This window comes from Equus quagga, chromosome 12 (assembly GCF_021613505.1).
Source record: "Equus quagga isolate Etosha38 chromosome 12, UCLA_HA_Equagga_1.0, whole genome shotgun sequence".
Taxonomy (NCBI): Eukaryota; Metazoa; Chordata; class Mammalia; order Perissodactyla; family Equidae; genus Equus; species Equus quagga.
This window is the reverse complement of record NC_060278.1, coordinates 33833213-33855191: the sequence shown is the minus strand read 5'-3', so window position 1 is coordinate 33855191 and position 21979 is coordinate 33833213. Positions and strand designations below refer to the sequence as shown.

Sequence of the window (21979 nt, the reverse complement as noted above, 5' to 3'; positions counted from 1 at the left end):
TTCTGCGATTACAGAACCACATCCAACAACAATAAACAGAGAAGTAGCAGATTGACATAGTGCTTTATTTAAGCTGTCTGTACGAAGGAAAATAATGTGCATCCCTATCATATGCGTGTAAAAATACTAAGGATGTACAGTGTACAAAACAGTTTCTTGTAGTTATTTCACATCCTTGCGGGTCATATACTTAAGGAAATAAACAGTTTTAGTATGACCAACGGTAATAGTAATACAGTTTCTTGGGTTCATAGTTGCGTCTGCTTAAAATCCTTACCCAGATGACTAGATCTTGCGCGGATCTAATGAAAGAACTAGCCAGGTCAAGAGATGTCACAAACTATAAAGCTACAGGGAGGTAATTCAATTACCAATTTAGAGGTTTTCTTTTTATTTAAATAAATACTTTACATTTCATGCTTGCCTGTAATGCACTACCAGGAGCAAGATCAGGAAATTCTACTGTAGACGGGACAAACAGTAGCAGCAAAGTGTGTACACTGAGGTGTAATATCGAGACCCTGCAGTTAGTAAGGACGGCCCTTACTGTTGTACTCTAGGAGAAGCAAGTGGCCCCTGCAAGAACACTCAGCTTTAAGAAGCCAGAAATCAGGTCTGGGACATGGAAAACAACACTGGAATAATGCTATGAAATTAGTGTGGAAAGCAAAGCTGTGCGCAACCCTGCCACAAACCCGAGCAGAAATGGCCAATTTCCTCCAAGACGGCCGCATCACGACAAGAGGGCAAACCACGAAAGTCAGGACGAGATGGAGCCCACGCAGTCTGCACTGCATTCTGCTAGAATGAGCCTAGGGTTCAGACTTGTCCATCTGCCAGAGTCCAAAACTACAGCTAGGGGCAGACACGGGGAAGTTTTATAAATCTCCTTCTACATCCATCTCTCTTTTTCTATTTTTCTCCATGTCAGCTGATTGAGATCTGGGACTGAAAGTGAGGGATTCTCAAAATCGAAGCCAAGAAAACACTGAGCATGACACTAACGGAACCTCGGGTGGGGCTGGGGGATCAGTGACGGAGCCCCGGGCACTGGCTGGGGACTGAGAGCCAGCCGTGAGGAGTGGCCAGCCCGGGGCACTGCCGACGCCATCATTAATCTTTAGGAAGTATCCTTGGCCAAGGTCATGGAAATCACCTTAATACTTGGGGGAAAAGAAAAAGCTACCGATGTGCCTGGTGTGCGGTGTCACACGCTCCCTCTAAAGGACGAGTGCTCTGAGCTCCGGCCAGTCAGCCTTCACCAAGTCTCTCTCACCTGGTTCTTTTTATGTAACGTATGCAAGACAACTTACAGAACATACCTTCTAGTCTACTTTCGTGTCAAAGTGAAGCATTCAACAAAATCCAAGTGAGAAAAAGAAGCTGAGCTGTGTAAGAAAGGATGAACCGCCATTCGCTGTAACTTCTTACTCAGGACGAAGGATGAACTTCACTCAGGTAGAGATACGAAAAATCAGGATAAAATCTATGTTGGAATGTGTCTTAGCTGCCTTAGTAAAATGCCCTTTACCCCCGTCAGTCCCAGCGGTCCGCCCGCCCCGCGTGGTCTCCTGTCTCTACATCCGTACTTCCAGCGCCAAGAGGCTAAGACATCTGCAGATGAGCAGGACTCAGCCTGCGAGGAGTCACGGCGCAGGCGAACGCTGCGCCATGCTGCGGTCCTCCGTTTGGGAGCTGTCAGACAGGTACCACCACGCATTTCCACGATCACTCCTGGAGTCAGATGGCCTCCCGCGTGCTGCAAGAGGGCCCCCAGCCTCCTGGGCTTCATAGGCTGCTTTGGAAAATGCCAGCTCCTAGCACCAAAGGGTTTAATCTGAAGGTCATCATTAATGAAGGAGAAAAATGAGGTTTGCATACATGTCCCCTTTCAGTGAGAAATGTTAGAATTTGGAGACATGAGTATATACAGAAAAAGAAAAGCTGGAGGTGTTCTTTTTTTGTTTTTTTCCCTGATGGCTTAATTCAGTGATAAATGTACCATGATCAGAATAAACACACCAGGTTCTTATCCTCTACTGCCTACTTCGTAAATACTCAAGATGTGTTCTTTTTGCCAAGTAGAGTTCACTTCTTATCCTCATTCAGGTGTCAGTTTTCTTCACTACATGACGTTGCCAGGCCGTCATCACAGTTCACTTCTCAACGGAGCGAACATCACTATCCACTTGTCTCGTTAACCCCTTGGCATGGAGAGTTGGGAATTTGCTCATTTTTAGCACCAAGGGGTTAATGACAGCATCTCTTCTCCCAGAGCCACATTCTAACCAATACAGACAGCTCCAGAGCCTCATCCACACTTGTTTACATAGGAGAAAAAGTGCATGATTCTCATCGGTGTGTACATTCCTCGCACATGGGTCAAAATAAACTGTAGTATGTCTATTTTATGTAAGTTGGAGCTGCATTTGCTAACATGACATACAATTCTCATTACTAAAAAATAAATACTACTGCAATATAAACAAAATCATAAAAGGACATTCAAAGTTTAACATCCGAGAAAAAGCTAATTCACGCAGAACTGAAAGTAAAAAATTAAATAAGGCAAACACCTGTTTACCTTGGTGTCCAAATTTGGTGAAAAGCAGGATCGTTACACCTGTCTACATTCTTCAGCCATCAGAGGTGATAAATATCAAGAAGGGAAAAAGGTTTCCAAGCACAGGGAAAAAATGCTCTCTGGTGCAAATCACGTCCTAGACCCTGCAGTGACCTTGGCCTGCTCGCATATGCTCTCTTCCTTGGGAGAACAACGTTCACTTGCCCACGACTGCCCCTGAAATCTGGATGTCCACGTGGCGCACGGAGCTGCCTCTGTAGCATCCAACAGGAATTTAAATAAATATGTACATACATATCTATGCCCGCAGTCGTTCAGTCCTCCCCTCAATGCTTCCTAATGAACTCCAGCCAGATCCGAGTGACACATACCCTCTTTATGCACTGATCTGACGTGCTGTACTACAATTCTGCTTATGCACACCACCACCCTCCCACAATCGCTTGTTCTGAATTATAAACTAAATCTTCTTAGTCTAATTAGTCTGCATCTTCTAGAAAGTTAAAAAATGTACCTAGAATCAGTGTATCTCATTAGCCTTCACCGTTAGGGAAAACAAAAACTAAAAGATCAAAAGATGACAATCGGTGCACAAATGAACGATGGTGGGCTCATGACTTCCGAAGATTGTACAATTACCTCTTAAAGTTGCTATAATAGTAAGACAGTAGCAGCAACAGCATGAGACCTTAGACTTAGATACAATTTCATGCAAAAACAAAAGGGCGCGTGTGTGCGTCTGTGTGTTCGTGTGGGCGGAGCGGCGAGGGGCGGAGACCTGCTGGGTCCGGGGTGTCTGAAGGTGCTCCTGCTATTTGTGGGAGCGAGGCCTGCTGTGATGCGCAGGAGTCACTCTCAGGAGGAAATCTAAGGTGGCCGTGAAGGAGCAGGATGAAGGAAGCTTATTCCCGTCCACTTGCGGAGTAGGAAAACTGCGGGAAGTGCGGCCGCCGCTCGTTGTCCATGCAGTCCATGCCGTCCTCGTCATCTGCGGGCAGGAAACAGCTCTGTTAACTTTACAGTTATTTTCTGCAACGTTATCTCTGGTCTATACAGTTCTAACTTCTAACATCATAAAGATCGACAGAGGCAACAGCTCCCAGAAACTTGTCATCAGCAAAACATATAGTAAGTAAACTCACTTCAAAAATTATCTCATTTTCAAACACATGATCTACGAAGAAATGATACTGTCAAATAATCTCCCTCAAGACACTAACATTTCAAGACTCAAACTGAAAAAACACCATTGAAGGAAACAAAGTTTTTTTTAAATACGAAGGAACAAATGATCTTCGATAACCTTTAATTTCATGGAACTATGCATGTCAAAATACAGAAGTCAATGAATCCGAGGCAGCCAGTGTCTGTCCAGAATCCAGTAACACCTGTCTTCAAACGCTTGTGTTTTTTCTTCATGCTGCTTTAGTGTGATCACAAAATAAAGCTTCATGCTACTCCATTTCCCCTGAGTCCTTGATTACATGCTTAAGATTTTACATTATTTATTCTACATTTAATATCTGCCTTATCTCACCATTCCCGATTTTCCTATGATAAACTTTGAATTTGAATAAAGAGAATAAGACAAAGAAAAAGCAGGAAAGACGTCAGCCTCTGAGTACCGGCTCCTCAGGAAACAGCAAGAAGCCTAGTGAAGGCAGGGAGCGAGCGGCGCCTGTCCCAGCGGCTCCTCGCGTCCCCACTCCTGGACTTGAAGGATCACCCATGATCACCAACCTCTGCCCACCGCTGTTCTCACGACTAAAACGCTGCTGTCACAGCGCTCCTCCTCATCTCCGGTCACTTGTCCACATTATCCCCTGGGCATCTGCTCTGGGCAAAGTCCTTGCCGCCCTCAGGGCTCCCAGTCGGTGGCGGAGGTCCCCCACGAAATCCCCCGGCTCTGCTGGACCGTGTCTGTCCTACAGCGAAGTAAGTGAGCGAGGCTTTCAACCCAACCTTCTTCTCTTCCAGCAAAATGATTCCATTCCCTCAATCACAGAGGAACTATGACCAATTCTTTTAATTTTCCGGCCTCTCCAGGGAGCCTCAATGTCACATAATGGGAGAAAGAACACAGGCCAGGTCCCGCTGTAGCGTGGGCAAAGACCTTGTCACACAACCAAGGATGATGCTCTGCATTCCTCTGAAGAGTAACAAACATTTCTGCTTTTTCCTCACTGGTTTTCTTTTCAGTGTTCTATTCTTAATACAGAAGATTCTAAAAACGGGATCAAGTTGCTAAACAAAATCTGTGGCCTCAAATGTACTAGAAAATAGCATTATATTAGGCGGGAATGAATCCTTGAAAAACCGTTTGTGGCTCCCTGCTCCCTAGAAGTCACTGCCCTCTGAGGGCCCGCTCCTTCTGCACACAGACCCTTTTCACTACAGTGAGCACTTCCACAAGGACTGTGATTTAGGGAAATCTCTGCTTTCTTCTTATAAAATATTGGTTCTCCCAAGAAAACCACATTCACCTTCTAGATCAAATACCCTCCACAGCATTTTCAGCTCTACTGAAGACGGCAGGAGCCGCGCAGGCATGTCTCTTGTTGAGTCACCAAGTACAAAAACTCTCGAGAGAAAAGGCAGCTAAAATGTTCATGTTCAGATTCTGACTTGTGCCAATCACATTTCAAAAAAACCATTTTCCCCACTAACAGCTTTATTTTCTAAGTGTTTCTGTGCAGTGAATGTGCAGAGCGCCCCGGATGGCATGTGTGGGAAGGCTGGTGCTTGTCTGGCCTCAGCCAGCGAGGGGCAGAAGCTGCCCTGGGTCCCTGGGCCACAGCAGGCCCCGTGGCAGCCGGCAAGGAGTGGAGCCCGGGCCACCAGGCCCTGACAGTGGGCTGCTGGACTCCCTTCCCGAGGAGGCATATTTACTGCTATGAGGCTGCCTGTTGGCTGAGAATTAAAAGAGAGTCTTCATTCTGCCACTTCAGTGCCACATTTCTGCAGGTAAAGAAGTCTAAATCTCGCAGATAACCATGTGAGGCCCACACCAGGACAGTCTTTAAAGCAGGTTCTCTTGTTCCCTCCAGCCCCCTCCCATTCTCTCACACCCGGTAGACAGTGAGTGGCAAGTATTTGGTCAGGGCCCCAGGAGGGGCTGCGAGCTGGGGGTGCTGGGCAGGATTCAGGGGCTGCCTGCAGGCAGGGGCCGCAGAGGGAGGGGAGCTGCCGGCTGCCAGGGTGCTGGCTGCCTGGGCCAGGGCCCGTCACAGCCGGTCAACGTCCATAAACATGTTGCTGCTCCGAAAGGAGGTTCACAGGGAAGAAGGGTGGTAATGAACATGCACTCTGCTAAGAACACCGGACAACACCCATCCAGGAGAAGAAAACAGGTGAGCAGCTCTACATTCTCCAGCTGAGTCCCCGGATCCAACAGCATCAGCTGCCTAATCGTCTTAGAACATTTGACAAATGACTGATATGGCAGTAAAAGCTACTAGATCTCAAAGAAATCCTCTTTTTCTGTAAGAGGAAGGCAGAGGACCATTAATGGATATAATGCAAGACGACACATTCCAAAATCTGTTCAATTAATTAACACCAGTGAGAACAATCTGGCATGTTACTGCAGCTGTTTATAGAAAAGGAACAGTCTGCCTTTCTAACTGCTGATTTGTTCTAAAAAATAACTCCATTCTGTTTCACAAAAGCAAGGTGGCAAGTGGGCAGCCTGGCCGGCTGACAGTGCCTCTGAGGCTTTGAGGAAGGAGCCCCTGGGCTGTAGCAGCCAGGGAGCTGCAGTGGTTTCTCACCAGCAACACGACCCAAAGCTGCAAGAAGAGAAGATGACGTGACATGCAACCACAGTTCAAGGTTCCCCAGATTCTCCTTTCATCTGTCTCTGCCTCTTCAGGGAGCCCAGGAGATATCCAGAGACCATCACACTGAAACTGCTGCCCTTGTGCCCTAGAAGGACCCCAGAGCCACACTTCACAGCCCTGGAGGCCACGCCCTCCAGCAGGGGCCCTGGGCCACACAGGGCAGGCTGCTGGTGCCCGCCTGTGCCTCAGCCCCCTCTGCCAAGCTCTTGCATCTGATTTTCCTCTCTATAGACCCTGAATCGGGAAATAAGATGGCAAGTCCAGTGTCCTCCTGACCCTAACTGGGGTTTAACCTGTCAGGCACAGATGATGCTGCTGGACTCACACTTTGGGGCCGTCCAGGGCACAGTACCAGGGCAGGGCAAGACCCCACTTCTGATGCCCACAGAAGCCAGACTTCCCTAAGCCTACAATTGTAGGTGGATTCTGATAGCCACTTCGGAAGTTACGGGCTTCCTGTCTCAGCCCAGAAATGAACTTACGACCCTTTAAAGATGCTGAGTCACTAAGCTTACTCAGCGCTATCTCCATCTAAAATGACATACATTCTTTCAAGAACAGAGTTGCTGTTAGTGATAAAATGTGACATGCCAGGAAAAACATTCTATTATAACATTCAACATTTTATATTCTTGATGAAGAAGGTGAGACACCAGGTTCAGATTATATTCTAGAAACTGCGCTGGGTGACTTAGAACACCTTCCAACATTTCAGTCTCATTTTAGAAGTTCTCGAAATTGAGCAATAAAATGCCAGTAATGACATTCTCATCCTGACACCCGCCATGAGTGTGGAGTCAGGAATAAGGCAGGTCAGGTGAATCTTGAAGAGTCTGGTTCTGGACAGCTGCGGCTTTGAAATACAAGTCAATCACGAAAAAAGAACTACGGCTAAGGATGTTGAAACGCTTTTAATTTATCTGTTATCAAATAGATTTTAAAACTACTTTGCCGTGGTCTTTTTAGTCCTACATTTCCTGACATCATATTGTGGTCAGTCCTTCCTCAGGCCCCTCCGTTCACGCCCACACTTTTTGGCTGAGTGCTTCTTGCATGGGGCCTATATTCCCCTTCACACAGTGGATCACAGAGCCAAGAATACTATGGATTGGCTAATCTGCTGCTTTAATAAAATTAAAAAGAGGGTTATTCAACCTGTAGAGCTCCAGGTGCCTCTGCTCAAGAGCAGGTCCCTCAGCGGGAGAGGGATGGGCTCCCCGGAGGCCGTCCAGCCCTGCACCCCCTTTCTGGAGGGCAGAGACGTGCCAGATTTGGGAGCTGGTGAGTGGCAGAGCCACGACACACAGCAGGGTCTGAGTCGGGGGCTTCTGCAACCCCACTACCCTCTTCCACACTAGTATTGTACTGGTAACTTTCTGAGATAAAATATGTACTCACGGCTTTGCATTTACAGAGCCTACCTATTTCTTTTCTTTTTTTAAGATTGGCACCTGAGCTAACAACTGTTGCCAATCTTTTTCTTCTTTTTTCTCCCCAAATCCCCCCAGCACGTAGTTGTATATTATTAGTTGTGGGTCCTTCTAGTTGTGGCATGTGGGACACCGCCTCAGCATGGCCTGAGGAGCAGTGCCGTGTCTGCACCCAGGATCCAAACCGGGGAAACCCTGGGCCGCTGCAGCGGAGCGCGTGAACTTAACCACTCGGCCCCGGGGCCAGCCCCCCAATCTTTTTTTTCCTATGCCTTCCAAAATCACATATTTAGTTGTCCTAAAAGAGTCCACAAATGCCAAAAGTTCTATTTAACAAAGGAAACTGTCTCAAAGAAGCTGAGACCACGACAGAGATGCGTCAGCACCTTCCCTTGCCGAAGCCCACTGTGAAGTCAAGCCCAGGGCAAAGTTCTGGGCACCGACAGGCAGCAGCACTCTCTGTAAAGAGCTGGGCCTCCTTCTGCCCTGGAAACTAGCAGGCCCGCATCATAATTTGGTTATTCATTCATTTAATACACGTTTACTGAATATCTCTACTAGGCTAGCACCTGGCTGGGAGCTGGGACTAGCAGCGAATAAGGCAAGCCAAATCCTTCTTCTCAGAGCTACTGCATCCTAGTTGGAGAACAGTGAACAAAGAAACAAACAAATTAACCAGGAGAACATCAGCAAGTCAAGGCGTCAGTGCAGAGAAGGAAGAGGCAGGGCTTCGGGTCCGACAGGGTCCCGCTCTCTAGACGGGGAGGGGAAAGAAAGCTCTCTGGTGAAGTGACATTTCAGCTGAGATCTGAAGGACAGGAGCCATTCATGTGGAGGTCTGGGAAAAGAGACTCTAGGCAGAGAGCACAGGATCCACAAGTCCCAGGGAAGATGGCATGTTCAAGCTGTGACTGGGTCACGGGACAGTGGGGGAAGATGGAACAGGAGGAGGTCAGAGAGGTGCATGGACCCCGACCAGACAGGGTTGTGTGAGCCGCGTGAGGAGCTTGGATTCAGAGTACAGCGGGAGTCCTCAGAGGGAGGAGCAGGGAGACGAGGTGGTCTGATTACAGTTACGGTTATATGCAAACCGCGAGGCCCAGCAGCTGCTCTTGGTGGAAAGCGCTCACGGGCCAATCCAACAGCTCACTGGCAGTGCCCAGCATTTCAGACAAGGGCATCACCACAGTCCACACAGGCCAGGGAAACTATGCCAAGGCCTGGGCCCACGGTTTCTGCTCAGACAATCCTGAGCTGCTTGCCCACAACTCTATAGGCTTTCTAGCACTGTCTTCAACTTTTCGAGATTCTAAGAACCCAGCAATGCGCACAGACAGAAGGGAGGCCCACCGCCCACCACTGGTGATATACCATGGGCAGCACTTCAACACACTGATATTTCACACCTTAACCTGGGCACTGGCCCAGCTGCTGAGTCCTGCCCCTAGTGATGGCTGACGCTAACTGCGGGACTTGGGGAGGCTCAATGTCTCCCTGGGTGTCAATTTCTTCCCTTAGAAAATGAAAGGTAAGAGGTTCTTAACTTCTTCCAAGTCTAAAGAAAGAAAAGTGCACATATGCATACATAATTATATTTTTCATTTCAGGGTGTTCGCAGTCCCTTGTTGTCAGGTCATGGGCCCTGGACTAAACTCTCAGCCGAAATGACCCCTTGAGTGCCTTCCAATACTGTAATCAGTTGACCACAACCACAGCTGGACCAGTGCCGCACCTCAACCTTCCCCTGCACGGGCACTCAATGCATCAGCACTATCAACTACTCTGCCTCTGAACAAGGAGAAAGAGGAGAAGAAACGAAGGAAAGGATACACAGGAAAAGAAGAGGAGGAAAAGCTAACCTGATGTTGTGTGAGCCAAAAGACACGTGACTCGAAGGGACCTTTTAGCTCTCCAAATGTGTGCCCAAAACTCAGCATTATCCTCACTCCTAACCCAATGACGACAGACACAGACCTTTCTCAGCATGTGGGAACGTTTACAAAGCATGATTGATACCCTTTTCTTCCAGTAAAGTCCACTTATTTAGGGTATTTATCAAAGTGTGGGGCACACACTAGTGTATGTGGGCTGATTTTAAACCGTGCATGAATGTATAGTTTTAACAGATATTAAATTTAATTTATATCATCAAAAAATTACTAGCAAACTAACTTATGTCTTCCCAGGTATTATTCTTAAGACAAAGCTAAGTAACAGAGAGTGATTCAATGCAAAGTGAATTTAAAAACTATTAAGTAAGCAGGAGACCAGAACTAGCAAAGTTCTGAAGGTGGCACGTGAAGGAGCCATCTGGGAACACGGGGGTTCTCCACTTAGGGATCTTTTCAGCGGACGTCAAAGAATCCACTGAAGAACAGGAAGGAAGGCCTCATTAGTCTCTAATTTGGCCCATCATTCTTAGGTTATAATTTTCCCACATATAATTTTTCACACCCAAAAAAACATTTCTCTCAGCTACCTGTCTTTAGCTATTTCCACACTGGTAACTCTACCTTCTTAAGTGGAATGGAGTAAGTCACTAGGGAATTTGATCTTGAAAAATAGCCAATTAAAAAATGACTATTTTCTTCAATTATATTAGTATGTTATCAATTGCCTTCTACATTTACTCACATTTTTCAGGTGGTGTTATTGTAATAGTCTGAGCCGTAAATTCTTCATCAAAATATCTGGTATCTGTCTCAGATGTTACTTGAGGCTTAAATGGAGGTACAAGCTGTAAGAAGAAAGAGAGGACTGTTAACAGATTTTAGTTTAGGAAGATTCATTTCTAGAATAAAATTAGCAAATAATGGAATGAACAGCACAAGAGATTACATGCTGAGTCACTGCGTAAGGTCAACGTGGTGGCTGGCTTCCCAATCAACAGTCTAAACACAGAATAGTAGGTACCTGGTTGTTCTGAATAAAGTTTGAGGGGTTATGTGAAATAGAACAAATGAGAACCAAAGAATAGGGTGGGAAGAGGATATTGAAAAGTCTGTCCTCATATTTTTCCCCAGTAACAAAAGCACATACAAAGCCGTATGGATGTAGACCACTGCAACAAAATGTGGGCTCCTCCTCGTGTGGCAAAGCACAACCTTGCCCGCTTTCCTCGACCTGCCTTCTTGGTGCCTGGCCGAACAGGTTATTATTGAAAACGTAACTTGATAATACAGCTATTCTCTAGGTCACAGGGAGAGTGCTGCCTCTGAAGCTGGCAAAGAAGTGGAACTTTGCTTACTTGAGATGGGCATTAATGCCAGCCCCCGTTCTGGAACAGGGGTTCTTGGCAGCCCCTGACGTTTTATGTAAATGTTTCATTCAGAGTTCTCATCACCTCCTCAAAGAGGACCACGACTCAAAAGAGATTAAGAGTAACTGCACTAGGATTGACGGAACTGGACTCATTTGCCTCAGATCGGCAGTGGACATGGGGTGGGGGCAAGTCTGGGGTTCCTGAAGGTGACAGAGCCCGAGTGGCGTGAACCTCCACCTCTGTGACCTCCACCGGCCACAAGGGAGCCGGAGCCAGGACAGGGTTCCTGCTCCTCAGGGCTCCCTCCTCAAGGCAGAGCCTGCAGGCTGCTTGTTGCCCAGGAAGCTCAGTCCCAGGGCCTGGAGTCGGAGTGCACGCTCTGAGGCACACGGGTCATTACAGGCGGTGCTGCTTTTAGAAGGAACTTCCCATGTGGATAGAAAAATGGGAAACAGAATGACAGAAATCAGTATGTTTTATAAAAATTTTACAGAAAAGAAATACACACTTGCCCTCACATCAATGCATTTTCCTATTCTTACTGTCACCAAATTTACGTTAAGTAATATAGCAAAAATCTTTAAATTATTCTCTAGACAGCGTTTTAAAAAACCAGGAGATGAGGAGAATTAAAAGCACGTTTTCAAAATAAAGGACTGTCTTTCAGTTTACAGCACGTTACGAAGCATTTTGTCTCTGTTCTTCTGCCATTCTTTCTCCAGACATCCAGGACACAGCTATGCTAAGGTCTCCACTGAGCAAGTGCTCTTGGAGACCACGCAGACGCAGGCGCCCGTCATTGGCTGGTAACTGTCACTGCAGAGCAACAGGCCTCCTCCCACAGCACCCTCATCCCGCAGGAACAAGCTCCTCCCCAGTGGGGGAACCGGCCGAGGAGCCAGGCCATGCTTCTTTCGAGCTGCTTTGAGGGTGACTGGCACAAGCACGCTGCTCCCTGCACTGATGGAAACCCTATCTTCCATCAGACACGGTGCATTCTCTTCACCAGCATCATACACACGCGCACAAGAACACCAAAGGTGCAGAGACGGGTGAATTCCTGGTTCTTTTAGATACTGAGGGTACGGTAACTGCCTCTGCCTGGCAGGCAACTGGAGACTGGGATGCTAGTTGTAACTTTCCTTCTGACTCACCATTCTACAAATGTTCAAAAAATAGATCTTCATCCTTCCAATCAAAAATTAACCACAAAACTTCTTTTAGCACAAACGGGCTTCTATCAGGCCTGCGGAGTACTTCTGCCCACCCTTCCCATCTGGGTTCTTCTGATGGCAAACTTAAATCTGCCTTCAAGTTAGCGGGGAGCTCCATCCTTTCAGCTGAGGGAAAGAGTGGTCACTGGAAACTTGAAAAAACTGAAGCAGATCTTTAAAAAGTGTTCAAAAGATTACAGGACAGCTTAAGCTAGTCTCCGTTCAAATGTCACAACATACAGAAGACTGGCCTGCCCTCCTCTCTCAAACAGGTGCTCTGCTCGTCACTCTCCATCCTCACCCTGCTGTATTTTCCTCAGAAGACCTTCCAACAGCTGATATATACCCACACCTACACACATGCGTGCAAAATATATTTGTGTACTGTCGTCACCATCATGCCTCCTCCCCAATACAACATAAGTTCCACGAGGGCAAGGACTCCTAAAAAACAGTTTTACTGAGGTATGATTGACACATAATAAACTGCACATATTACGAGTGTTCAATTTGATAAGTTTTGACACATGTATAAACACATGAAACGGTCACCAGTCACAATGGTGAACACATCCATCACTTGCAAACGCTTTCTCTTGACCTTGTGTAATCCTGTCCTCTTGCCTATCCTCCTGCAGGCAGCGGCTGACACGCTTTCTGCCACAATTGATTTGTTCATATTGTCTAGACCTTTATGTAATCGGAATCATACAGTACGTATTCTTTCTCTGGTCTCTTTCATTTAGCATGATTATTTTGATATCCATCCATGTCACCGCCTGTATCAATATCTCATCCACTTTAGTGTTGGGGAATATTCCATCACACAGATGTACTACAGTTTATCCACTCGTCGATGGACATGTGAGTGGCTTCCAGTTTGGGGCTATGACAAATAAAGCTGTTAGGCATCTTTATGTCCAAGTCTTTGTACAGACATAAGATCTGACTTATTTTGACAAATACCAAGGAGTGGAATGGCTGGGTCACACGGTAGATGTACATTTAACTGCTTAAGAACCTGCCAGACTATTCCCTAATGTAGCGGCATCATTTGACATTACTCCCAGCAGTGTATAAGAGTTCTACTTGTTCCACAGTGTTGCCAACATTAGTTTGGTCTTTTCAATATTAGACGTTCTAATATGTGGTGGTATTTCACTATGTTTTAATTTATATTTCCCTAATGAATAATGATCTTTTCCACAAGTTTATTTCTTCTTTGGTGAAGTGTCTGTTTAAATATTTGCCCATTTTTTTCTTGTCATTATATTTAGAGTTCTTTATATACTCTGTATTTATGTCCCTTATCAGATTTGTAATATGTAAATATTCTTCCAGTTTGTGGCTTTTCCTTTCATTCTCTTAACAGTGTCTTTTCAAGAACATTCTTAAGTTTGACAGAGTCCGATTTATCAATTTTTCTTTACGGATCATGCTTCTGCCTTATCTAAGAAATCTTTGCATAACCTATACCACGAAGATTTCCTCCTATGTTTTCTTCTAGATGGCTTTACATTTAGGACTATGATCCATTTTCAGTAAATTTTGTATACGCTGCAATTCTTTTTTTAACAAAATACAGATGTCCATTTGTTTCAGTACAATTTGTTGAACTGAACTATCTTTGCACCTTTACTGAAAGTCAATTAACCATATACATGTGGGTCTATTTCCAGATTCTCTATCGGGTTGCATTGATCTCTTCAACCATCTTCATGGACAAATAAAGACATTATCTGTCCATAACAAACTGACTTGATTATTGTGACTTAATCATAAGCTTTGAAGCCAGACAGCGTAGGTCCTCCAACTTTGTTTATTGTCAGAGTTATTTTGGCTACTCTAAGTCCTTTGCATTCCACACGAATTTTAGAACCAACCTCACAATTTGTACAAAACAGTGTGCTAGGATCTTGATTAGAGTTGTGTTGAATTTATAGACCAATTTTGAGAGAACTGACATCTTAAAAATATTGAGTCTTCTAAATCATGAACACAGCACGTCTCGCCATCGCTTTAGGTTGTCTTCAATGTCTCTCTACCATCTTTTTTTAGTTTTCAGTATAAAGGTCTTTCACATCTTTTGTAAAAAGTACTTCACATTTCTGCTGCTATAATAAATGAGATTTTTATTAATTTTCATTTTGGATTGTCTGTTGCTGCTGCATAAAATTACAGTTGTTTTTGGATCCTGCAATCTTTTGTATATTTATCTTGTATCAAGCAACCCATGGGTTAAACTCTTGCAGCTTTTTTGTAGATTTTATCTGATTTTCTACATAGGTAATCATGTTGTCCATGAATAAAGACAGATTTACTTTTTCCTTTCCAACATGTATGCATTTTCTTTCTTTTTCTTGTCTTCCCACACTGGCCAGACCCTCCAGTACAGTGCTGAACAGACTGAACATTTGTGCATTGTGAGACCATTCAGTCTTTCTCCATCAAGGTACTGGCCATAAGTTTTCCCTGGATGTGCTTTATCAGGTTGAAGAAGTTTCCTATCCTAGTTAGTGACAGTATTTTTGTTTGTTTGCTTTTTGTTTAAATCAGATATGGATGTTGGATTTTCTTGAATGCTTTTCTGCATCCACTGAGATACTCATGTGTATCTCTTTCCTAGTCTGTTAATACAGTAAATTATACTGATTTTTGAACGTTACACCAACCTTGTATTCTTGGCATAAATACCACTTGGTAATGATGTGCTGTTTTTTTAATCAAGTGTTGGATTTGATTTCCTAAAATTATGTTAAGTATTTTTATATATGTTTTCATTAAGGAAATCTGCCTATAGTTTTCTTTTCTTGTACTATCTTTGCCTGCTTTTGGTATCAGATTAAGCTGGCCTCATAGAATGAATTGGGAAATATTCCCTCATCTTCAATTTTCTGGAAGAATTTGTATAGAATTGGTACTACTCCTTATTTAAGTATTTGGTAGAATTCACTGGTAAAGCCATATGGGTCTGGAGTCATCTTTGTGAGAAGGATTTTAACTATGAACATAATTTCTTTAATGCATACAAGGCTATTCATGATGTCTATTTCTTGTTGGTAATTTGTGTCTTTCAAGAAATCTGTCCATTTCAGCAAAATTGTTGAATTTGGGGCTGGCCAGGTGGCACAGCGGTTAAGTGTGCACGTTCCGCTTCGGTGGCCCAGGTTTCACCAGGTCAGATCCCGGGTGCGAACATGGTACTGCTTGGCAAACCATGCTGTGGTAGGCGTCCCACATATAAAGTGGAGGAAGATGGGCACGGATGTTAGCTCAGGGCCAGTCTTCCTCAGCAAAAAGAGGAGGATTGGCACCAGATGTTAGCTCAGGGCTGATCTTCCTCAAAAGAAAAAATTTATCAACAAAGTTTTTTGTAATATTTCCTTTCCTTATCATCTATTTAATACCCATAAAATTTAAGAGCAAAGTCACCTCTCTCATTTATGATATTAATAACTTGTCTTCTTGCTTTTCTGTTGTTTGCTTAGAAATTTATCAATTTTATTAATTTTCTCAAAAAAACCAGCTTCTCCTTTCATCAATTTTCTCTATTATTTTTGTTTTTTATTTCAATGACTGCTGCCCCAATCTTTATTATTGCTTTTCTTCTGTTTACATTGGGTTTAACTTGTTGGGGTTTTTTCTGTTTCTTAAGATGGCAGATCAGGTCACTGACGTAAAGGTCTAAAGCTTTCTTCTTCTTGCATAGAGTCATTTGGTATTATAAATCCCCCTGAATTACTGCTTTAGCTCTATCACACAGCAGAACATGTCTTGTTTTCATTTTTACTCAATTCAAAATACATTCTAGTTTTCCTTTTGATTTCTTCTTTGACCATGGATTATTTAAAATTGTATGTAATTTCTAAATACATAGGGATTTTCTATATGTCTTTCTGTTTTGATTTCTAATTTCACCCTCTTTCATTCAAAGAGAACATGCTTTCATTTTTTTTTGAGGAAGATTAGCCCTGAGCTAACTGCTGCCAATTCTCCTCTTTTTGCTGAGGAAGACTGGCCCTGAGCTAACATCCATGCCCATCTTCCTCTACTTTATATGTGGGACGCCTGCCACAGCATGGCTTGCCAAGCGGTGCCATGTCCGCACCTGGGATCTGAACCGGCGAACCCTGGACCACCGAAGTGGAACGTGGGAACTTAACCGCTAGTCATTTGGCCAGTCCAAAGAAAACATGCTTTAAATTATTTGGATCCTTTTAAATTTATAGAGTCGTTTTGCCCAAATATGGTACATCATGGTAAATGTTCTGTGTGATCTTGAAAAGGACGAGTGTTCTTCCGTTGTTGGGTGGTGTTACAACTGTCAATTAGATTAAGTTTTCTACAACCTTAATGATTTTTTCTCTAATTCTTCTATCAATTATTTGAAGATAGGTATTGAACTGTCCAACTATAATTGTACATTTGTCTATTTTCTTCTTGCAGTTCTATTTGTTTTTGCTTTTTGTATTTTAAGTTTTATTATTTCAAGCATAAATGATTAGGACTGTTATGTCCTCTTAATGAACTGATCCCTTTATTATTATGAAATGATCCTCCTTATCTCCAGTAATATAACGTGCTTTAAAATCTACTTAATATGATATTAATAAAGCCACTCTAGTTTTCTTTTGATTAGTGTGAGCATGGCATGTCAATTATCCTTTTATATTTATCTACTTGTATTTTACATTTAAAGTGGCCTTCCTGTAGGCAGCATATAAATGGTTCATGCTTTTTATCTAGTCTGACAATCTCTGTCTTTTAATTGTGGTGTTTAGATCCCTTACATTTAATGTGATTACTTATATGGTTGAGATTAAATCTACATCTTGCTATTTGTTTTATACTTGTCTCATCTGCGACTTTGTTTTGCACTAATGCTGTATCTCCAATTGCTAAAACACTGCTGGCCACATAGTAGCAGGCAGTAATATTTGCTGAATAAATGAATACATCATTCAATCTGAAGCTGACATGGGATGTCAGAGGGCATTTCACCTATCATTTTAAAGAAAAGGAAACAGAAGCTAAACTTGGTAAAATGACTTGCTAAAGATGATACAAATAGCAACTGAAGCAGCGAAAAGCTAGGTCTCCTGATCCCGAGCTCTTTCTAGTATAGCACGTACAATATGAAGGCTTTGCATGAAAATTGCATTTGCCTTTGACTGCTTCTCCAGACATTACTCAAAGTCAAGATATTCATGCTCGGGGACATTATTTCCTCCCCACTCCCTCTCACACACAGAAGCAGAAGACAACACAGTGAAACATAAACACCTATCCAGGGAAGCAAAAACCCCAACTCTGTACATGGGGACGTGCACTGCAGAGGACTTGGAAAAGCCTCTACAGTGCTCAACAGAGGCATTGCCCACAGGAACCACCAGGGAGGCCCGGACCTCGGATTGCACTACAAATTTCCAGAACATATACTCACTTTAAACAACAATGGAACAAATTTTAAATATTTTATTGTTAGGGACTAAATTGTGCCCCCCACCCCCTAATTCATATGTTGAAGTCCTAACCCCTTTGTGACTGACTTAAAGAGGTGATGACCTCTTTAAAGGTGAACGAGGTGTTCGTGCAGGTCTTAATCCAACCTGAATGGTGTCCTTCTAAAGGGAGGACATTTGGACACACAAAGGGACCCCAGGGGCATGCACGCAGGCAGAGGAAAGGCCATGTGAAGACAAGGCACGAAGGCAGCCATCTGTGAGCCAAGGAGAGCGGCCTCAGAAATCAGCCCCGCCAGCAGCTCGAGCTGGACTCCGAGCCACCAGAACTGTGAGAAAATAAGATTCGGTTTCTGAGTCACTCAGTCTGTGGTATTTTGTCATGGTAGCCCCATCAGACTAACACGGTAATTTTCTATTTTGAGTTTAAGCCAATATCATCTTACTTTCTTCTTTTATTCTCTCTAGAAACATCTCTCAAAACACCTGCGTCAACTGGTGCCACGCTAACTCACACGGGAGTGCCAAAGTCCTGCTCAAGTCAGACGCACTCAGCTGTGCATCTCGGCCACTTTCATAGGTCAACTCAATGGGTGATCTCAGTGTCATTAACTGCAAACTTAACATATTTTCCCAACACATGCATTAAACTTGGAACAGATCTTTCTTTGAAAGCTAACTTGTTTTCAGAAAATGTAGTTCCCAATGCCCTGAACAGGAAGATCAAGGTGCTGGGTTCCAGACATTGCTTCAGTTTACCGACAAGCAAACTCTTAGAGTTGGATTTACCTGTGCAACCTCACGTCCATATAGCAGCAGCAGAGCTGCAGTCTTCTAAACCCTTTCCACACCGAAATTACTGTACCATTTGCTATCTAAAATTCCTAACAGTAAATATTTGTGTGTTTCTTTATAGTGTAAGAGCAAGAACAAAGAGAGAAAAACTTTTCCTAAACTTGTTGGAATGAGTCGTGTTCACCACTCCTGGTACGGCTGGAGTGACAGCAGGGCTGCATGAACACCACAGTCTTTGAAGGCCAGTCTCCCCTGACCTTCCTCAGCAACAAAGACAATGGCTACCACAAGGCCTCTATACTCTTTTCTCTGTTTTCAGCATGCGTTCCCTAGAAATAGATGGCACGGCTTACAACTTTCAGGGAAAGCTGACACAGAAAGCGATTATGGAACCATAATTGCCACCTTAATTAGTGTTCTTATCTCCACCAGTCTGTTGTGGCATACATGGATAAAAAATACTGGGAATATGGATATTGGCAGTAGAAACTGTCAACACTATTAGATGCTTAGATTTGCCACAGATAATAACCTGGTGCTATAACTCCACCTCTTTGAAATAACTCAAGAGAGTAGCTAGGCTCAGGGAGGGATTCTGGTTTATTTAATCTCTGGTTCTCCTGAAAAACTGATCTCATGCTTTGTGTGTGTGTATTCCAATATACATATGTTTTGAAAAAGTGGAAATACGGAAAGAGGATTTATTTCTAACAAAACTAACAGATCTATGGCAAAACATTATTTAATTATATTATCTGCTGAGTTTTACCAAACCAATTAACCTTTCTTGACAGATGACCAGAAACTCAAATAACTATATTCATTTTTGCAAAACCACATGGTAGTAATTCGCCTTCATAATGTTCACCTCGATCCTATAATGCACCAAGAGATCCAAGGTATAGATCACACTAACATACAACTCTTACAACACAAACTGAGCCCAGCAAAAGAAATATTTTAGATGTAACAAACATTAAATGTTTGATTAGCGCATCTGCTTCTGGTACTGGAATTTAGAGGGGCTTTTTAACACACATTATGCATGATTTGCACTGCTTTAAAAGTAAGCCCCAGAAATTTGAACTCCTTTTTTTTTTTTTTTTTTTGATATGTCATCTCATTTAAAAAGAACTTTGCGGGCACTCATTCCTCTCACTGTAGGTCTATGGACAGGTGATGCTATTTACAAATATCCACGGGTACATCACATTTCTTGAAGATTTCAGTTATACTTGGAGAAACGCTGCTTATAAAGGCAAATGGACTCTCACGGGTGAAACACAGGGGGCCTTTCTGAAAGGCAAAGGACAGCAGTAAAAAGACTTTGCTCCTCTGGTAGTGATTCTGGGCAAGCAGCAAGCCTTAGAAACCTCAGGCTGCCACTAAGAACCTGCGGAAACAGTTCATCCTTTACCCCTCCTCCAGCTGACTTCCCAGGCGCTGTTCAGCATCAGCAGCTGTGGCAGTCGCTAAGCTCTATTTCAGATTAGAAATGTTCGAGAACACGAGCAAAAGTTAAATGAGTATGTAAATTGGGGAGAAATGATGTACGACAGGCAATTTCCAACTTATAAGCCAGTTTTGTTATGAAAGGCTGCATCTAAGTTGGAGAAAACCTGAGAGCTAAACAGACAAACAACAAAAGCAAACACAAAACTATATAACGTAGGCTCCCATGCAGTAACGTCAGTCTATTAAACCTAAAATACAAAAGTAAAAACGAAAATAATAATAAAGCTCCCAACTAACATGTATAATATTTTACAGAGAAATTCATATTATATTTCTATGAAGATGACCAAGAACCTGTCTTCTTCTGCCCAACTTCCTGCAATGACAGCTACTCTCTTATCGTCACACCAGACCAACCCTAGGAAAACCCAGGGACGAGAGAGCGCCCGGGTCTGGGGATGAACTTTTGGTGAGAACAAAGGCGAGAAGGGACTTTAAAAGCTGAGGAGGAAAAGGTGAGGCTCACTTTGAGGGCAGAGAGAGGCTGCGTTTGCTGGGCGTTCCCGGTCCATGGTCGACGCCCAAGCACGTGTTGGCTAATTGATCTTTGGAAACTAACTGGCCTTCAATGAAGGAGTCAGAAGTTGGGAGCTAAGTTTTGAAGGCTCCGGCTCCAAAAAAGGGTACAAGACTGGAGAGAGGGCACAGGTTCTAAACACACGCGCATCTTTCCTAAGTCAGTGTACATCGAGGCGTCCCCTTGTAGGTGGACACTGGACAGCTAAGGAGCAGAATTGTAAAAGGCGAAGAAATGAGCAACGCTACCTGCGAAGCCCAGTTAAACGGGACTTTCAATGGCCTGAAGTACTCTATTCCCTAGGAACAACGAAGAAGTGGGTTTTGAGTATCTCTTCTTTTCAATGCATTTTTAATTATAAAATATCTGCACTGAGAAGAATCTTATAGATCTAATCCAATCCCCTCATTTTAAAATGAAAAAACTGAGGCCCCAAATTTTCATCCTAGTCAAAGTTATCCAAAAGCACCATAATATGAACAAAATTCCAATCCTTTTAGTCCGTCCCTGAGTGCACGCTCCATAGGGGCTCTGCATTCTTGAAGCCTGGATTAGGAATCCTTCGAGACTCTCCCACCACCTCCGAACACACCACTCATCACACAGAAATGCAAATACTCTGCCCCTTTATCTGTCTCCTCTCTTCCACAGGAGCAACCCAGGCAGGGAGCTGGTCTTACTTATCTCTGCACTCCCAGCCCTCAGTCTAACACGTGATAAAAGCAGATGAACGGTAGATGTTTGCGAATAAACACTGGAAAATCTTCATAGGAGGTTCTTTGTCTTTCAGCTACCGATGCCTACTGACACCAAAAGGCAACGGAAATTACACATTTCCTAACACAATCTGAGTCTGTTACTGAGAACTGGGACATGTGGGGAAGGGAACAGCCTTGACTTACCTTGTTGGTATGTACTGAACTAACCACAACACTCACTGGTAACTCAGTGTTCAAACAAGCTCTTCCACTTGCACCAGCTCGTCAGAAAGTTGCACAAATGGGAACCTACGGGATACTTCTTTGCATGAATAGAAAACATTACTGTGTCACCAGAAAAAAAAAAAAAAGATTTATATTTGGCATGCAATAATGTATAATTAAGAACAAATATTAAGTTTTGCTTTTAGCCTGAAGGTGGGCCCCACTCTATACCACGCAGGGTAAAACTTGGATTAGAAACCTCTCGTCCTAACTGCCATGAAGAACCACAGGACTGAGTGTGGGGTAGGCAAAGCGGCTTTAACGTGAGGGGGGAATCCCACAAAACAGAGACCTAGAGGAGACCCCAAATCCTAAACATGAAGTCTGCCCGAATCCCCAGCGGGCTCCTGAACAGGCGTGCACACAGAGACCAGGGCC

General features: G+C 43.8%; 1 protein-coding gene across 1 annotated transcript in view; it reads right to left on the bottom strand.

Moving 5' to 3' along the window:
* Positions 1-47: 47 nt before the first annotated feature.
* The window catches only part of AKT3 (AKT serine/threonine kinase 3), a 325271-nt gene continuing 303339 nt past the window's right edge, over positions 48-21979 (bottom strand). The window contains exons 13-14 of the mRNA XM_046678396.1: positions 10488-10590; positions 48-3572 (exon numbers count right to left, since the gene is read on the bottom strand). Coding sequence (XP_046534352.1) covers positions 3487-3572; positions 10488-10590 — 189 coding nt within the window. The 3' untranslated portion in view covers positions 48-3486. The remainder of the gene's footprint in view (positions 3573-10487; positions 10591-21979) is intronic.